The sequence below is a fragment of the Scardinius erythrophthalmus genome, assembly GCF_964197995.2.
Source record: "Scardinius erythrophthalmus genome assembly, chromosome: 24".
In the NCBI taxonomy this organism is placed as follows: domain Eukaryota; kingdom Metazoa; phylum Chordata; class Actinopteri; order Cypriniformes; family Leuciscidae; genus Scardinius; species Scardinius erythrophthalmus.
In genome coordinates this window covers 6,744,482-6,765,066 of record NC_138244.1, presented here as the reverse complement: position 1 = coordinate 6,765,066, position 20,585 = coordinate 6,744,482, and the positions used below count along the sequence as shown (strand labels likewise).

General features: G+C 35.8%; 1 protein-coding gene across 1 annotated transcript; it reads right to left on the bottom strand.

Moving 5' to 3' along the window:
* Positions 1 to 714: 714 nt before the first annotated feature.
* Positions 715 to 6,854, bottom strand: LOC308684246 (N-acylneuraminate cytidylyltransferase B-like; the record flags this gene model as incomplete). The annotated part of the gene is made up of 8 exons (XM_081355362.1): positions 715 to 1,053; positions 1,559 to 1,724; positions 1,988 to 2,159; positions 2,232 to 2,326; positions 3,215 to 3,348; positions 3,650 to 3,805; positions 6,248 to 6,390; positions 6,655 to 6,854. 8 exons carry the CDS (start codon positions 6,852 to 6,854, stop codon positions 839 to 841), a joined length of 1,281 nt encoding a protein of 426 aa, XP_081211488.1. The 3' UTR covers positions 715 to 838.
* Positions 6,855 to 20,585: the final 13,731 nt, after the last annotated feature.

The window sequence follows — 20,585 nt, the reverse complement described above, 5'->3', positions numbered from 1 at the left end:
TGTTAAGCATGTTAAAAATACCCGTTTTTCTAACCCATACATGCTTAAACAATTGCCTGATGGGCTGAATGAGCCCTTCTATGATCTCTGCGATTGCCTCTATAATCCTGTACAGTAAAATAAATAAGAGGGATTCGGGACGGAATCGACTGGGCGTGTCATGCGCGTTCACGCTCACCTGGCTATGTCTGGCAGGTTTGTGTATTCGCCGCCATTATCCGCATCAGCGAAGACAACTCAAGCGACTTTGGCAAAAGTAGAAGATGGATTCAAAGAGACCGGCTTCTAGTTCATCCCAAACCCCAACGCAAACTCCACGTAACCGCGTGCACAACTCTGGTTGCAGTTTCGCGTGTCGCCAGAAGGGGGCATAGTTCTGCAAAAACTCAGAGACTTGCGCAATGCACCTTTAAAAAATTCTTACTGACCCCAAACTTTTGAAAAGTAGAATCCACATGCATGCATACATACATAAAAAGAATCACACCTTAAACATTATTGAATAATTTTAGCGGTGTCTTTCCAGAGGCGTCTGAGCAAAAATTTTACAAGGCAATTGAAAACTACTGCTGCACAACACTGTCCTTGATGAGACACTGAAATGAGGACATTCACACAGCATATTAAACATTAATTTAAAAGGATTGGCAATAAGTAAATGAACATTGCATTTGATTTTGAAGGAACAAGTAAATACAGAGAGATCAAGTAAATAAAGTAGAACACAGCTGTTTTATTGCTCACAGACACACAGTGTTTTATTCATTCAAATTCCATCCAATGTCATGTTATAACAGCAACACAAACTGATTGTTTAAAATAGAAACTGGAATGCGCTTTAAAAATGAGCCCTGTCAATGCGATCCTGGTTCACGTGTGACAAGCTCTTCTTCTTCAGCGTCAGAATGTACTCTGCAAACTCTCGAACGGCTCCGTGGCCGGCGGGTCTCTGACAGGTGTATTTCGCTGCGATGAGATCTGCCACAGGTGCGTCACATGGGACGCCATTCAGCCCCACCTGAGACAGGATCTCTACGTCTTCAGCTTCTGAACCTGTGAGGGAAAACATCACAGACCGCTCAATAAGAAATGTTATTATTTTGCATGTTGTTCCAGGATCTGTTCAGTTCTGTTGACATAATAATCATTACATCAACTTAATATTGTGTGTAATTTAAAATCAAATTTCTGCGTTTGTTTTTTATTTTAAGATTACGAGGGCACATGAATTAAAAAAATAATAATGATGTGCATGGAAAATCATTTATAATATACACTTTAATATAAAAAAGAGAATTGTTCAGTTGATTTCATGATAACTTTGATTGATGGATTTTGCAACATCGACATTGAACTGAACTGAATCAACATTAAACTGAGTTGATTAAGGACACTATTGCCGAATTTGTTTGAAGTCTTCCTCATTAATTCAGTTTTTTCCCTGTTTATTACTGTGAAGCTGCTTTGAAACAATCTGTATTGCATAAAGTGCTATATAAATAAATGTTACTTGACCTGTTTAAAACTGGTTTCACTGGATTTTGAACATGACACTCACCCATGAAGGCCACTTCATCCCAGCGCAGTTTCTTCTCTTTCATCAGCCGCTCCACATCAAACCCGTTCTGCTGTTCTCCAATCCTGAGGCCACATCCGGCCTGCTGGGACACTTTCTCCAGGAGACCCCTGGACAGCGGCTCGTTCACGCTGGATATGAGGATCACCTGATGAAAGTTAGGCCACGTCTCGAGCATTAATGTCTGTACATTTGACAGTATTTTCATGTAAAATTATACTTAAAATGTCCTTTACAGTTACAGTTTTTTACTATATTTACAGTTTTTACTATAGTAAGGGAACTTCCCATTAATAAATGATCAGGTGTTTACCATAGTATTTTTACAGTATTATACTGCTAAAATGATTTCTTTTTTTACCGTGTAAAGGTACTATGCCCCATTATTTGTCCCAGCCTACACAACTGTACCTCTATATCTTCTCTCTTTAGCATCTGTACGCCTGCCACGTCTCGAGCGTTAATGGCCACAAGATCCTCTCCAGAAACCGACATGTATATCTTACTGCTCGTCAAACAGCCAGACACTTTACACAGAAACAGCCTGACCGCCGCTTTCTCCTCTCGGCCGAAGTAGCCAAACCTGCAGAACAGGGCAGCATTTATATCTGCATTATTGTGTTTTGTCACAAACAGAGTTTGATGAAATACCCACCTCAGAACTCTCTGCTCAGCGACAGGCCAGTCGATGTCCACGTCGATATCAACGCTGTGCTCAGGCAGCATTTCATAGTAAGCGATCTTGCCCAGCTAAAACACAGAACTGATCAAAATAACCGAAGCAGAGCGATTGAAGTCATGAGCTCTCATGGAGAGGTTTCACACATACACTATATACAACAGAGTGGTTCCTGTGTTTAGGCAAATGCTAATGTTTAATCTATGCTAATGTCAGGACTGTTATTATACATTGTCTATAATGATGAAAGAAACTGCTTACAATTAGTTTACCAATGCCATTTTTTATTTTAAGTTTGACACGCATAAAAAATCATTTTATAAATGAATCAATTTCATTTAAACTGTATTTTATCAAATTGAGTTGGACCAACTCAATTACATTTCATTGCCTGAATTTGTTTTTATGAGTTGGGTGTATATCCTGCCCTCAATTAAATTGAGTTTGTCTAATGAGTTATTTTTTTGAGTTTGGGACATTCTCGAAAAATGTTGAGTTCACTTTGTTTTTCTCTCATAAAAAGTGATGAGAAATATTTATGAACATCTTGACATTTGACTTATGTATTTTATTTTATCTTGTCTCACAAATGAAGGACTGGTTGTGATATCAGTGATTATTAAATCTTTTTTCTAAAATGGTGTAAAAATCATTTCAAAATACTTACCTCTGTTCAAACTAAAATTAACAAATTGTAAAAAAAAAAAAAAGGGACTTGTAAAAAAATTGAAATGTGTAAAACAATAGATTCAGCCTATTTTATATTATAAAATAGTCTATTTAAAAAAAAATAAATATATATATATATATATATATATATATATATATATATATATATATATATATATATATTTTTTTTTTTTTTTTTTTTTTTTTATTACATAACTGTGCTATAAAATTATGCCTGAGACTGAGAAGTCAAGGAACAGGTTTTTCACCATATTTTGATAACTACCCACCTGTTTAAGGCCGTTTTCCAGGTCCTTTCTCTTATAAAAGTAGAAAGAGCCATTTTCATAGAGTTCCCCAGGCCAGTCTTGGCGTCGAGGTCTGTGCGCCACATCAATGTTCGGAGAAGTCGGATTCTTACCCTCTAATTACAATGAAAGATAGTGAAGAACGTGTAAACCTTCAGATGTAGTTCCTGCTATTATTATGACTGTCACTAAACATTTTCATAGAAACAGGGTTAGGGGACATAGAGATTTATAATATGATATCAAAGTATATTAATGTGAGACTTCTGGTTTTACAACATGCAGTAAAACAGTGATCATAAAGGATTGTGCATAAACATCAAATGGAAAGTCCTTATTTGCCTTATATTCATACAAAGCAAAAATCTATAATTGTCTCCTTATTGGAGTTTGTGAGATGTTTTCGTGATCCTGTACCTTTCTCATCCACCTCCACCCACCGAAACTGGTGTCTGCGCACCACTGAAAACACATAATCACACCCCTGTCCCGTGATCATCTGTAGGGCTTCTCTGATATGATGAGGATGCAGACATGGAGACGTAGCCTGAATATGACAGACGATGTCCACCTCTAAAACACAGCGACAAAACAGGTTTTAATAAGGGCAAACCCTCAAGTATTTTACATATTTTAACTGTTTGTAAATCAACACACACAAAATGCACACACAAAAGCATACAACACACACACACACACACACAAATCAAAAGATCAAGTTTGAAAGGTTTCTACTTTAGGCACATTTTTCGTTTTGTTGCCAACATTTTAATAACTTCAACCATAAAGGTCAACAACAGATCTTTTACTGCAACTTGTTCATCCATAATTGCGATGTGCAAAATGTGCCTAAACTAGAAAGACCAAATCAATCAATTTTGAAAGGTTTATAGCTTAGGGACATTTTTCTTGTCACTGGTTTTAATAAGGGCAAACCCTTAAATATTTTACATATTTTAACTGTTTGTAATTGCTCTATATTTCAGTTCTTCCTCTTTAAGTTCCACAAATTCATGCTCCTTATGAAAAATCTCATAATTTAAAAAATGTTTCTTTATTAAATATAATTTTCTCAGAAAATTATAATTCATACTTTTTGCTTCCTAAAAATATTTAAATTTAAATATATTTATGGGAAAAAATAATTTTTTTTCTGTTAAAATTACAAAAACTATGAATTTCTACTTGCCTCACTAACATTTTCACTGGCCCCAAAACACAAACACACACACACACACACACACACACACACACAGAGTAAAAAGCACGCAGCACGCGCACACAACATTTTAATAACTCCAACCATAAAGGTCAACAACAGATCTTTTACTGTAACTTGTTCATCCATAATTGTGATGTGCAAAATGTGCCTAAACTAGAAAGACCAAATCAATCAATTTTGAAAGGTTTATAGCTTAGGGACATTTTTTGTTGTTGTTGTTTCAAATTATAAAAAAAGAAAAATGTATTGAATGATTTTTGTTTTATTAATAATTAAATTATATATTTAATAATTAAATTAATTATTAATTTAATAATAATATTTCAACATTTATTTAATGCTCATTTTGAGCAATTTGACCCTCCATAATTATTTTACAGTTGACATTTTTATTTCAAAATGATACAATTTGTTGTATTATACATTCTTCACACATGCATTATTTTTTTTATTTTACATTATTTTAAAAATCTTATAAATCTCTATTATTCGTGGTGCTTAAGCATTACTATTACTATCTCACATGCTTCTGTTTTCTGTACAAGTTTCAGCACCTAAATCGTCTCGCACCGTTTGTCACAAATAACACTTTTTTCTTTTTTTCATGCATACATTTTATTTTTAAATGATTTGAAAATATTTATTAGCCTATTATGCATTTTACATATATATATATATATATATATATATATATATATATATATATATATGAAGAGTTCAGATGCAAAAACCTCTAAATGCCATCTGAAATTTCCTCCTAGAATGATCATTTTTATCAAGCTTGTATATTTAAGTTCAATAATTTCACTTAAATGGCAATTAATAGGTATCTTTCATTGCCATTTAAGTGAAATTACTGAACTTAAATATACGAGTTTCATAAAAATGATCATTCTAGGAGGAAATTTCAGATGGCATTTAGAGGTTTTTGCATCTGAACTCTTCATATATATATATATATATATATATATATATATATATATATATATATATATATATATATATATATATATATATATATATTTCATATATATATATATATATTCATATATATATATATATATATATATATATATATATATATATATAGTGGGGGGTTTTCCATAGTTATTATGGATTATTATTATATACGGGTTATTATTTTGTAATATTTCCATGAATTAGATGTACATTTCAGACATCTTTGCTAAGTTAAATGAGTGAAATCATTCAATTTGATTTCAGTGTTTCTATTATGACATATCTTCAATTAAAATTGGGCAATTAAATATATGTAAAGAGTCATTTTACCTTTCAGACAAATCTCTTTTACTGAGATTCTGCTTTGTCTGCCACTGGTTATTCAATAATTATCAGCTAAATTGTCAAAATAAAATTTTATATAAAATAGTTGATTAAGTATTTTACATTAATGAGACTTTTAGAAAAACATACGTATATTTTATATAATAAGAATTATATCAAAAGTAATTTATACATTCTGTCAAAGTGTATTTAGGGGGTGCTTCTTAGGCCATCTTACCCCTCTTTTACTATTTTACATTTTGTGCTATAACAACTAAATTAGCAAACATCTCTATTAATTACCTATAATAACACATTGGCTGAGGCATCATTTTCCAGCAAATACTAAACTTATAATACCTAAATATGTCACAGTTTAAAAGTAAATCCACATTGTTCTTAAGGTGCATCTTCCTCCATGTTAGATGGCATTTCAAAACCTCATATGTCAGCAAGTTAGATAATTTTTTAGGCATAAAATGAAAGATGATGCTGAAGGTCTGTCTCACCGGGTCTGTCTCGGATGAACTCCTGGATGGTCTCCAGAGAGCTGGAATGATCTTTGGAAACTTCAGGACTGCGACGATGAACTTTCGCACCCCAGACTTCTGCGACACGCTCAATTTCATCATGATCTGTGGAAACCCACACACTGCCCCACAACATCAGCCATTAAAATAATAAATAACTCAATTTTACTTACAAAAGACAAATTAAGACTAAAAGGCTATTTTTATATTAGTTAAAAGACTAAATTTAGAACAAGCTAAATAAACGTGGCCAATAGCCTATTTCATTTATGTCCCAGATTAATTTTAGTTTGTTTCATACAAAATAATAAAAAGTATAATGAACACCAAAAATCATATTAAAGCCATAATATTCAAATATTTAAGAAGAGCTCAAATGTAGTTGCCTGTCAACGACTCCTGAGTCCAAGGCAGCTCTCAGCACCCATCCGATGAGAGGAACACCGGCCAGATTCTTGATGTTCTTCAGAGGGATTCCTTTACTGCCACCCCGGGCCAGAATCAGAGCCGCCCGGTGAGGGAGTCCAGAGGACGGGGAACCGACACCCGAACTCACCTGAGCCTGAGCGAACCTGTAGCTCTCCATCGCCCTGAGACGCAGTGAGGGAACTGAGAAGTGAGATTCACGGGATGCAGATTGGCAATAGCCTAATAATAATTTTATATATTCACTAGATTATTAGTTTGATATTTTTAAAACCATATTCTTAACGATCAGAGTCGTTCTACAGGACTTCCTCTCTGACAAATAGATCGTCTTTAGGCTATATGCCAGGTAATCATCACTCAGCCGAGCAACCGGTGCACCGGTCTGGCAACATATGTTGATTGGGCGGTTTTGAATTTGATTGTGCAGGTAAAAAAGGGTTCGGGCGGGTGGACAAAATTTGGGCTGGTTTGGGGTCAGTTCGGCGGTTTTCAAACATCTACATTTTAAAGTCTGATTGGTTAAACAACTAAACTAAAGTGTGCATGTAGTCCATAAAATCAGTCATCATGACATTACATACTCTCTCGTATCACTCCGCGATCTCTGATCGTTTTAAACGGAGACGTAGCTGTAAGTTACAACATGTCTTGTGTTTTGAAACCGTCACAGACAGTGAACATAAAACTCCTGATCGATGTATAGAAGAAGTTGAAGAATATCCAGATAAAGCAAGAAAACAAAAAGCATCCATAGGAAGAAAAACACATCTGTAGCCTGTGACACAACCCAGCAAACATTTGGACGTTTAATGACCGTTGAAAAGACGTCCGTCCGAGACGTCCCGTCATGGTTGAAAAATAGTTCCAAAATGGAAGTTGAACCGACGTCATTTCTGGCCGTGAATTCCACGTCTCTTCTGGCCGTGAATTCCACGTCTCTTCTGCGCGTCCCTGGACGTCTAAATGCGTCGTCATATGTGTTTAAATGTGTTGCTGCATAATTTAAGTGTATATATAAGCCTGCATATAAAATAATCACACACCTATTGTGTAACATCGTGAAAGACAATCAAGTCTTGAGGTTTAGCCTACACATCTTGACAAAGGTTCTAAAAAGGTCCAAAATTGGTCCAGTCAGACCTGAACGTCAATAAAACGTTTTAATCACGTGGACATAAAAAACAATAACACATTATTTGTGGACATAAGCAAAAAAGAAGCATGTTCTGATTAAGCACAACATTTTATTGATATTGAACAGCCAATTGATCAATTGATCAATTGATATTTTTTCAATGTTTAACATTTCGTGAGCTTAGAATTATAAGGTTCTATCTCCACTTTTGGTTGAAATTGAGTTTTTGACAATCTGATCCATTAGGTGTTTATTAATGCCTGTGTGGTGTTATTTTTGTAAAAAAAAAAAAAAATTGTTAGTAGTTATTAATAAAGTAAAAGGTTCCATCTCACAAAACATAAACCGAGTTTAAAAACTTTGATGCTCAATAAACTACAATAAACGGAGATAGAACCTTATAATTCTAAGCTCTCGATTTGTTAACCAAACTAAAATACCAATTGCAAAATACTGAATTATTATATAAAGATAGTTCACCCAAAAATGAAAATTATGTAATTTACTCACCAAATTCCAAACCTGTATGAGTTTCTTTCTTCTGCTGAACACAAAAGAAGATATTTTGAAGAATGTTTGTAACCAAGCAAATAGAGCATCCATACCATTGTTGGAGAAAAAATTATTATTAATGGGAAGCGACATCTGCTTGGTTACAAACATTCTTCCAAACATCTTTGTGTTTAGCATAGAAAGGTATACAGGTTTGAAACATGAGGTTGAGTAAATGATGACAATTTTCATTTTTGGGTGAAATATCCCTTAAACACATTGTTTGGCTCATTTTTTGTATCCACCACCCCCAGCTCTTCCTGGAGTGTGTTTCAGGTGTTCTGCCATTGCTGCATCAATTTCAGTGTCTGTAGCATGTGGGCTCCACCTCTTCACAGCATCTAAGGGAAGAGAATATATTTCTTTTTAAAATAAATGAAAATTAAAAATTTGAGGTAAATGACATGCACTTATTTTCAAAATATTTTTATGGTCTTCAGCTAAATTCAAAACAGCATTTGTCCCCTGCCTCTTCAATACCACTGTGGTGCCCTTGAGAAAGACCCTTAACTAGGTGTGTAACAGTGAGAAAGTGAACAGGACATTTCTGATAAAGACAGGTAGGCTGTGATGTCCCCTGAATAGACATGTTTAGCAATTCTAAAATTACAAAATATTTTTAAAGCAGTTACTGAAAACATACATGTTCAAATCCAGCTAAACATTTCATTCTACTTCAGATAATTTACTTTCTGAAAGAAACTCTCAAAAGGCTACATTAATAATTTACAGTAATAACTTTGACTGTATCATTAAACATACTTTATACTATGGTATACCGTTGTATAAGTTCAAAGCAACTTTTAGCCTACTAGCTAATTTTAGCCAAACTCAGTTAACGTTAGCCAATTTCAGTTGACAATGTGGGCATCATTTCTTTCGGTTCATTCATGTCAAACAAGTAAAACTCTAGCACGTGAATCTAATAATACAAAATGTACGTACCCAACAGTAGATTTTTAATAATATGGGCCTCAATTCCTCCTCTCTTCGTGGTTGTTCAAACTTCAGTGTTCCGGAGTGACTGAGTCTATGGGGAAAACGCGTTAACATCTCGTGAGATAATCTAACCTATCGCGGGATTTGGTAATGTCGGGAGATCTTTTGTTACATCTTGGCAGCACAGTTTTGGCAATTACATCCAACTCAGACATAAATGGTGACCAGATATATTTCTGTTTTACATGCATACATTCCATTAAAAAAAAAAAAAAAACACAACGTATCAGGTTGAAATAATGACTAAAATGCAGAGGCTTTGCATTCACTTAACCACACTGGGAACTGTGAGATTATAATTTATTTAAACAAGATAAAGTAAATATATTTACTTTGTATACAATTCGTGTATTTCATAAAGATAATTCCTGGGGGGGGGGGGGGACGTGTATTCACAGCCTTGACGTGTAAAGGACGTCAGTGGACGTCTTCACACCTCTTAAAAACTACTTGGGCAATTACATTAATTTTTGCAGTATTAACCATGCAAGGATTAAGCACAGCTTTTGCATATTTCACAAGGATTCCATGATGGAGGGTCATGATGGACTATAAATGCACGTGTAAAAGACGTCGCCAGGTGACGTCCTCTCACCCGAGACGTGTAAAGGACGTCAGTGGACGTATTCACAAAACTTATTAAAACTTTAATTTAATAAAAAATTTTGCAGTATAATTATTATATATATTATATTTAATATATATCATAATATTATTATTATAATTATAAAATAATTTAATTAATTATTGCAGTATTAACCACGCAAGGATTAAGCACAGCTTTATCACAATTGATTTCATAGAGGGTCATGATGGACTATAAATGCACGTGTAAAAGACGTCGCCATGGTGACGTCCTCTCTCACCCGAAACACAACATATTGAACTACACGTAGCTAAAAGTCAAAATAACAATTATACATGCAACCTCAGATAACTGTAGACATGCACACATGTATCTGAATGCATTTTTAGGAAATGTTCTGTGTTACATATTTTTACCGATTTATGCCGTCATACCGCGACTATTTTTGGCCAGGGACACGACGTTGCCGTCGGACCAATGTTTGCTGGGAGTGAACTTAAAATAAGACAAGTAACTTAAATTGTTTAATAATCGACATTGTTAGCCTACTAAATTTAGTTGCTTAGTTAATTAATAATAATATAAAATAATATTGTAATTGTTGGAGTGTTGTAATGGACTATGTTTCTTAGCGGAAGCTTTAAGATTATAATGTAACGCCCCAGACATAGGCTATAATTGACAGAAATTGAACAGTTCGTTGAATATCTAAAAATCTTTTTTCAGAGGCCCAAACTAAGCAAACATATTTAATGTGGTGCAGCCGTTGTTATCGATATGGTCAAAAAACCAATATGAAATGATCTATCTATCGAGAGAATTAAATATATTTGTTTCACATCATCATTTATAGGCTATTTCACTCTCACCACACGAGAGCAGCATTGTCACAGTTTTTGCTTAATCAAAACAGCAGTGTTTACGTGCTTGCGGATAAAACTGATTTATATAATCAATTAACTTTGCTTTTGCCCTATTATTTTACTGTATTTCCTTAAATTTTGTGTATCATTATAATTTTTACTTTGACATGAAACCCTGCAGTTTTTGGTGGGTTATTAAAGTTATTAACGCGGGTTTTTGCTTTGCATGTTTACAGTGTTTACAAAGTCCCCCAATAGATGCATGCACTAATAACAGATACAAATGTTTAATTATGAATCTCATCATACACATTTTGCACACTTTTGCACACCATGTAAATCTATAACAACAGGTTTAAGAATGTTATACTCCTCTCGAATCCAGGTGTCATATCCATACTCTCAGAAAGCACAGAATTTTAATTCTGCTAGTTTTAGTTATTGACTATAAAGGAGGCAGTTGAAAGACAGAGATCTGCTCTGATCTCCACATGAAGGACTGGAGCTCAGAGCTGTTTCTGATGGGAAAGAGAATCAGTTGAGTTCAGTCTCAGAGGCCGTGGCCTTCACCCTCTTCCCTGATGTAAACTTCAGGTAACAGCAACACCAGCTTTTTTTGTCCTTCTGACTCTATCAAAACAAGTGTTTCTGTCCATTCTCTCACTCTGTTGCAAAAACCAATCAGTTCCTCACGATGGTTCGTGATCAGATAGCGGCGAGCAATTTATTTAGAGCAAACTGTCCGCCAAACATTTCAGTGCTACGCCCCACAGTTCCATGAAAAGCAATTTATTAGCTGCCAAGACAAGAGAATCAGTCGCTTTTAAGAGGTAAAGGAAGATGTGTATCTTCTTATGGCTACAGAATTAATATCCGCCATGACGTAGAATCAGACAGGATGATGGGGTGAGTCCACGCTACACCTTTCTGACACAATACATTGCAAGCTAGGGGCTTCACTAGCAATGGAGATGCAACATTTCCTGCCAATGTTTTTTGGCTGTCACAAAAAAAAATTTGTGACAGTCCACTGTTCTAAGGGACACACTCTCTGTGGAAGGTACAACAGTCAGTGGACAAATCATGTAATCTCTGACACCTTTTTGTATCTAAAATAATAGTAGTGCAACTTGCATTGAAATTGCATTGCAAAAAATTCAAATTTAATTAAATGAAAATAAATAAATAAAATACAAATTTAATTTGAATGCTGCATTTAACTGCGGAAGGTAGGCTACGACATATTACGACATACTTCATATTAGTTATTTTCTCAGATTGGATGATAAATTAAAAGATTCTATGGTGATTTTTTTCTAGCAGCAGCACAGATGTGTATCAGTCAAGACATTTTGTGTAAGTGCCATCTGAGTGACACCAAATTTAGCTGAACAAACATCGCTGGTGAAGTTTCCGCTCTCTGCGGTGGCGAGAGTTTCAGTGGTGGGCGAGAAACTGTGAGAAATTTGTATTGTGAGACACCAGTTGCTAAGGCACTCGGGAAGAGTCGACATCCATCTGTGTAGATGTGTATTTATATCACACATGAATAATTTGCTGAAATAGAAGGAAACAGAGAGATTCTGAAGCACTGGACTGTCACATTAGCATATGTGTGTCAAAATATAAAACAAAGGTAATAAACTCATTCCGCCAGCACTTTTATAAAGAATCCCAAAAGCAAGAAGCAGACGTATAATTAAGAAAAACAATAATAAAGGTGGATTTAAGAGGTAGGCATAAACACAAATATACAGAAACAGTGGTACAGTTACAGTAGGCAAACAAGAAAAAGAAAAAAAAAGCTATTTGTTCAGCTTTTCGACCTCTAACAAATCGCATGACTTTGCATCTATCAGCCACACCATGACCTCTGACCCCTGTGATGCCATTTCATTAGGATAATAGGTCACCCATTAATCTTGATTATGTCTGTGCTAATGCTGAGGTACTGACCTCAGGATCACCCCCAAAAAATATACATTCCTATATTGACTTATATAATAAATGTATGATTAAAAATGCATATAAAATATATCAATCAAAATATTAAATCGATTTTACAAATATAACACCTAAAAAAAACTGAAAAAAGATTAGCCTACAGAATCCCCAAATTAATGTTGAATCAACATATTAATTATAAATTGTATATAGTATTTTTTTGAATGCAATCTTTTCACTAAGTACTTTAAAGGCCAGTAACACTGATATCAACATCACACAGATACCTTTATTAAATATAATAATAGTAAAAAAAAAAAATCAAATCATCATATTAGAATGATTTCTGAAGGATCATGTGACACTGAAGACTGGAGTAATGATGCTGAAAATTCAGCTTTGATCAGGAATAAATTGCATTTTAAAATATATTCATATAAAAAAAATATTTCACAATTTTACTGTTTTTACTGTATTTTTGATCAAATAAATGCATCTTTTGTGAGCAGAAAAAACTACTCTGTACATAAAAACTATGGAATGTGTTATTAGACATTTTATTACAAATATGATATATATGAAACTTGAATAATAAAAATAATACTAAATGTGTATATCCTAATCAACACATCGATACCATTATTAAATACATTATTTTTCCAATTCCTTAGGATAAAATGAGCAATTTACGGTTACGCTTTATTTTAAGGTGTCATTGTTACAGTGTAATTATATATTTAAGTACTGAGTAATATTAAGCAACTACATGTACTTACTATAGGGTTTGAGTAGGATTAGGATTTGGTTGAGGTTTAGTTGCATGTAATTATGTATAACTAACTGTTATTACTATTGTAAGTACATGTTACATGTAACAAGGACACTGTAAAATAAAGTGGTACCCAATTTACTTAATGTTTAATAAAAACTGATTAATAAAATATTTGGTCTCATGTATATTGACCAATTACATTTTAAGTCCACTGCCTGCAGAGCTGAAACCACAAGTACACATAGAGGAAAATCACAGTTTAATTGGACTGGGTTTTCAGTTTGCTTTGGGGCCGAACTGGCAAATGAATCCCGCTGATGAGTCCCAGTAAACAATAACACAAACTGACATTTGCCAGCGAGGATCCTGTTGCCAAGATTTTCAGTGGCAGAAATAGACAAAGGTGTTGTTGTTGTTTTTTTAACTTAAATGTCACAGTAATCATGTTTAAGACGCTCTAGTCTTTTCGTCAGAAACAGATGCAGAACAAACGAAGTGAACTTTAAGAGCTCTCAGGAGAAACTGCTTGTGAATGAACACAAGCCAGCTGAGAAGAAGCTGCGGAAGCACTTTATTTCACAGTCCTGTTCCCCATGTACACACTATGTACTTATTATAGTAATTAATAACTAGGTACTAACCCTGAACCAACACTTAAACCTAACCTTAACCCATGAAGTTACCTTATATTACCCAGTACTTTCTTAGGTAAGTACGCTGTAAATACTCATACTGTAAAATAAAACGCTGTTTTCAGCGCTGCAAATACACTTTGCATGCACTTCAAAAGGATAAGAATTTATTTTACAGTACGTGCACTTACACCGTTCTTACTTACGAAAGTACTGGGTAACAGGGCTTGACATTAACTTTTTTGCTCACCAGTTACTGTTGTTTAGCCTGTAAATCCAGACCTAAATCTGAAAGATTAATGGTCTGGCGTCGATTAATGAAAATCGGCCGGCTCGAGGGGCGGCACCAAGCATGCATTTGAAAATCTCAGTGCACGCAATTGGATAACACTACGACCAATCACAACAAGCCCCATACGCTTAGCTACCAGCGGAGATAACTGGTAGATTAGACTCTTGCCGTATCCGGTCGGCAAAACAGCAAAAACGGCCTTCTTGCAAAGGAATGATTCGAGCGCCGTCTTCTGTTCCTCTTTTAGATAAAAAGCCAAGTCTAACTCGTTCATTGTAGCGGCCAAAGCAGTTTCAAACAACTGGTGTTCATCCACAGCCATCTAGCAATGTTTACTAATGACTTCGACGTTGCAGCGCTGTCGTCATCTAGCCTCTGGCCCGCCTATATCAGATAACCCGATGTGATTGGTGCAGCTCGGATACAAGGGCATATTTAATGAGCATCATTACTCGACACCAGAGTAACTCGCTGAGCAAAAAAAGAGTAACTGTTGCTAGTGGTTTTTCAAAGTTTCTAGCCACTCAGCATTTTCACTGGCCACAATTTTGACATCAATACCTTGGGGGAAAACAGCCATATGAATATTTTTAATGTTATCTCATAATTTTGCAGCAGGAATATTAGGCTGCTGTCACTTTAAGACCTGACGCACAGATCCATTGTACTGTTACACATGCGTTTTCTTTCTCAACAGTTTACGTTCACTTAAAACATAACTGACTGTGTTTACATGAATACTCGCCAAGACCAGCATTTTGACATTTGTGTGTTTTTGACTGTTTAAGTGCAATAAGCAGCGAAAAAGAACTAAATTTAGTCCTGAGAGGCGGCTTTATGTGCCGCACTTTGGGTGCGAGCACAAAATCTGCGGGAATGAGTCAAATTATACGCAATCCCACGTAATATAAAGTGCTACCCGACCTGGAATTGATATAGAAAAACCGACGTCATTGTTCGTATCGCTGTGTATCAAGCACTGAGGAAGCTTTCGGAGCTGAAAGTCAGATTGGCGTTTCGTTTCTGACACGCCGTCTGACCAATCAGAGCAGGCTCTTGGAAAAGAGGGGTTTAGAGAGACCGGATCTTCCAACGAACCGTTTCCAGACTCTTTGAGAAATAAGGCGATGTGCAATGTATATCATGAGAAGATGTGTTTTTTGACCTCGGATGCATGTAAATCTATTGTAGAAGACTCAAAATAAAATTAAAAACCTTTAAAATAGCATAATGGGGCACTTTAATCTTTTGGCAGATGCTTTAATCCAAAGCGACTTACACTGCATTCAAAATGGACATTATAATTAGTTCATGCATTCCCTGAGAATTGAACCCACAGATATCGCAGCCGCCATGCCATACAAACGCTATTCTCACGCTATTCTTCTGTCACGATCATTTTATTAGTAAAATATCCCTATAATTACTGGTGGCGTCACATAGCGTCACTATTTCATGATTGGTCAAAAACCCAATTGCCGTTGTTTTGCCGCAGGACAGCAATTGCAAGTAAATTTTCTGTCATCTTTGCAGGAAAGTAATATGAATATTGTACAAAGTTACATTTATCTTAGGTAACACTGTGAAAGGGAATAGCAGATAACGCATACCCTGTACCTGTATAACCATAGATATCTATGGGTAAATTACATACATAATCGTTTTTACAGTTTACTCTACAATGCGAAAATACAGTTTTCAAAAGTATCCACCTGGGAGAGTCTTCCAAATATTTTTTTGCAGGACAAAATCACCATCTCAGCGTGGACGAAAGGCCATAAATAGATAAAAAGATGATTTTTAATAAGTATCCAAATTAGATGTAACCTGAGTAAAAACACCCCACACTCTTAAAAATATTTTTTGGGGACATTTTAATAATCTAAAGAACCATTTTCCATTATAAAGAACCTTTTATGGAATGGAAAGATTCCATTGATGTTAAAGGTTCTGCATCTGTGCCAGTAAAGAACCTGGTCCCACTTTATATTCGGTGTCTTTAACTACTATAGCCTAGGTTCTAACATTGAAATTAATCTTTTGATACAATGCACTTATTATACATACATGTAGCCTGGTTAAAACCAGACCCTTCTCAGTTGAAACTGAGTGTAGGGTCTGGAGAAGCTATGTAGACAAATAATTTCCAAAGGGGCGTCAGCAACCGATGTAGCTCAAATTCCGACCCTTCGCATGGAGCTTGATTGACAGGTGATCTGACCAATCATACTTCGCCATCCGCCATTTTGTCCGACAAAGCAGTCAGGAGAGTAGATTAACATAGGAGGATTTGAACTTGAAAAACGGAGTGTACTGACGCCTTTCCGTGGTTAAAACAACATTCCTTCTTATGTTTGTTCATGTTTATTTGAGGCTATAAATTAACTAGAAGGAAGAGATGATCGGTTCACAAGAACAGCTTTAACTGATGCTCTACAGCGATCTGTCACGGCACATTAAAGAGCAACAAAACGGTATTTCTTGTTTAAATTTCTTTTAAAAAATTACCAAATTTGAAAGCTGAGACTTTGTTTAATATGTTTAATATCAAACGTAACCGAAAAGTAGCCTGCTCTGTCCTGTCTGCCAGCTGTTGTCAGTCTCCTCTCTGCTCCCCAATGTATTTTTCACTGCGTGAGAACTCCTTCAGCGTCGCTGCGCTCATGGCTGCGCTGTCGTCATCATGTAAATCCCTCCCCAAACGTTTCTGATTGGTGCCGCGATTTCGGCGGCACAGAAATGAGTTTGAATCATAGACTGTAAAAAAATATGGACGTAGTGTCCGTGACGTCACCCGTAGGTTTCTGAAGAGCATTTTTGAAGCCTAAAGTGGGCGGAGCCGGCCGTCGCCATCTTGGCTTTGCGTCACTCCCGGATAACAGAAAATGGACAAACAGGCGGGGCGTGAGTGGAGCTGAGGAGCGGAGCCTGGCTTGGCTATCTGAAATCACCTAGCTCGACGTGATCGAGTTAGCTGATGATGTAAAGCCAATTAAACGTTCCTATTTTTGCCCTTCGAAATATTATAATAGTTAAAAGACATGGCTACAAGTGAGACTGTGTATTACTTCGAGAGTGTTTGTGTGTGACAGTGATTTATGTGCATACATGTCCGTCACTCTTTCACGGTCCGTCAGCGCGGCATCGCTCAAGTTCGTAGAGAGCTTATATTCAGTCCATTTTAAATTCTGATGTTGGCCGTCTCTCAAATGGGTTATGGTTTAACCGTTAAACCATAGATATATTGCCTTTGAAGTGCAAGTAAATGCGCTAGAAAATCCGCGCTCATTCACGGACGGAGAAAGCGCCGACGCCTGCATAATTTCATCTGACGGTAACCTACATAAGCATATTATATTCCATCTGTTCCATGGGAGCAGAACGAACGAGCATTTATTGACGTTTTAAATTTGAAAACCCCAAAAAGCAACGAAATTGTCAGACATCCATTAGTGCATGTTCACAGAGGAAAACAACTGAAATACAGCGCTGGTTGTTCTCTCGAACGATAACGACGGAATCCAAAGACGTGAGCTTTGTAACGTTACCCAAGTATTAAAATTGTATGATAATCCCGAAAAAAAGCACAAACACTGCAGAGATGGCAACTTCAGCAGCTAACATTGCTGAGGTGAAGTGACGGCTAACAGCAGACAAACGGCTAGCACTGACAGCGGCAATCCATCTGTCACTCAAGTGGCCACTGGCCACACCCTTAAATTTAAATATTAATCAACTAAACGGACGAGTTATAAAATAATTCACCCCCCTCACAGTTGTTATGAAGGGCAAAATTAGCTGTATAGACCAAATCCACATACAGACACCAGGCTTTAAACACGTTTTTTCCTGCTGTAAAGTTGGTCATTTTAACATGGGGGAGATACAGATTTGACTCACTTCTGACAACAGCCTCAAGCGGCCAGTCAACGAATTACAGTTTAACTCACTTCCGTGTTGGTTTCAAGGGAGAGACGGGGAGGTTGCCGCTTGGTTTGAATGGGCTCTTCTCCAGACTATCCTGGAGAGAGAATTAAAATTCGCCGGAAGTAGTCTGGGTTTTCCCAGGCTAACATACATGTTTTTACATTATATTTTCAAAAATACCTGCATGTAATTACAGCTATAATTAATCTCTGTAATTACATCAATAATTATAGTTCACCCTTCCCTTACCCTTATCCCACTTCAATAGCAGCAAAAGTGTTTTGCAATACAACATCAACACAACAACATTGTACTTATTTTTTTATGTAAGTACATATTAGTTAAGGACACCAAATATAAAGTGTGACCAAGAAGCTTTATTTTTTTAAGAGTGAATATAATCACGAGCCACCTCTAGAGCTTCAGAACAGAGTCACACACTGTGCTCACGTACCAAAATCTGACACACACTCCCTGGCCTTTTTTCAGAGGATCCCAAAAATCCAGCATCCATGACTCAGGCGACAGAAAAGGATTTCCAGTTATTAAGGGCAGATGTGCTGTTCTAGCAAGCGTGGGTTTTCATGGCTGGGGAAAAAGAAAACTGCAGATAAATACTTTAAATTTCACATCAAAAATCTTTTCACACACGTCTGGCTAATCAAAACTCTGGACCTGAAGCCGGTTGTCCGGCAGATCTGGTGTTTACTCGAGCAGAACCGCACGGCAATGCTCAGATCTGGCCTTTTAATCCCGTTACAGAGACAGACGGAGAGAAGAGACACAATCCAGAGACGTCCATTTCCTCCTCTCAGCGCCTGCCATTGAATTCTGACGGCTGGAGGCTTCGCTCGGTTGTTTATGCAGATTTTCTTCGCTCTGCCTCTGTATTGTTGATGGAGTCCAAGACTGAAATTCTTCCTCATCTCTACCTCACAGCCATCCATATATCCTTCTACCCAGACTATAACATTTGAGTGCAGTTTTTGACAGGCGCGTCTGCAGGAATCAAATCCATGGTCAGGTCTGCAGCATTTTGACCTTATGTTGACCTGTGTGCTAACAAAGCAATGCCAATGATACCGATTAAACAATGAATACTGAATTTCAAAAAGTCTTTGAATAAAGTTCAATACAGAAACTCAAAGTTGCTTTCTCAAGGTTTTGGCTTAAAAAAAAATATGCCAAAAATCCCTCGACTTTAAAGTTTAGTGTCTCTCTACATAATATATACAGTAAAATACTTTTTTTTTTACAAGAAAATTACGTCAAGATCACAGTATTTTTAAAAGTACATCGTTTTTTGTGCTGATTGTGATTACAAGAAATAAAATAGTAATAATGCATGGCCTCTTTAACGTAAAGTGATTAAATTCATTCATTTTCTTCAGAGAAAAACTTTACTAGTGACATAAAAACCAAGTATGAGCTCCAAATATATTAATATGCATCATACAAACTTTTTAAAAGTTTATGGTTGGTAAGATTTGTTGATGTCGTTGAAATATGTCTCTTCTGCTCACCAAGGTTGCATTTATTTGATTAAAAAATACAGTAAAAACAATAATATTGTGAAATATTATTACAATTTAAAATTACTGTTTTCTATTTGAATATCTTTTAAAATGTATTTTATTCCTGTGATAAAACTTAATTTTATTCCAGTCTTTAGTGTCCTGGATCCTTCAGAAATCATTCTAATATGCTGATCTGCTGCTCAAGAAACAATGTTGTAAATGTTGAAAACAGCTGCTTCATATTTTTGTGGAAACTGTGATATATCTTTGTTTTCAGGGTTCTTTTACTTGTAGAAACTTCAACAAAACAGCATTTGTTTTTTAAATCGAAATCTTTTGTAACATTATAAATGTCTTCAGTGTCGCTTTTCATTAATTTCATGTGTCCCTGCTGAATAAAAGTATTAAACAAAATCTCAAACTTAAGAAGCTATAACTCACTGAGACTTCAACTTTTAATCCAACCCACAGTCGAGAAATGTTGTTACCAGAGGATTGCAATTACTTCTAATTGCTTAAATTTCCAAAGTGCTCATTGTACTCTTTACACAAGTGAAGGCACCACTGGTTTTCACACAATTGCATCTGCTGCTAGTTATCAGCTAAGATAAAGTTGTTGTTTATTATCAAATACGTGACGGTACGACACATGAGCGATGTGACAGTGCG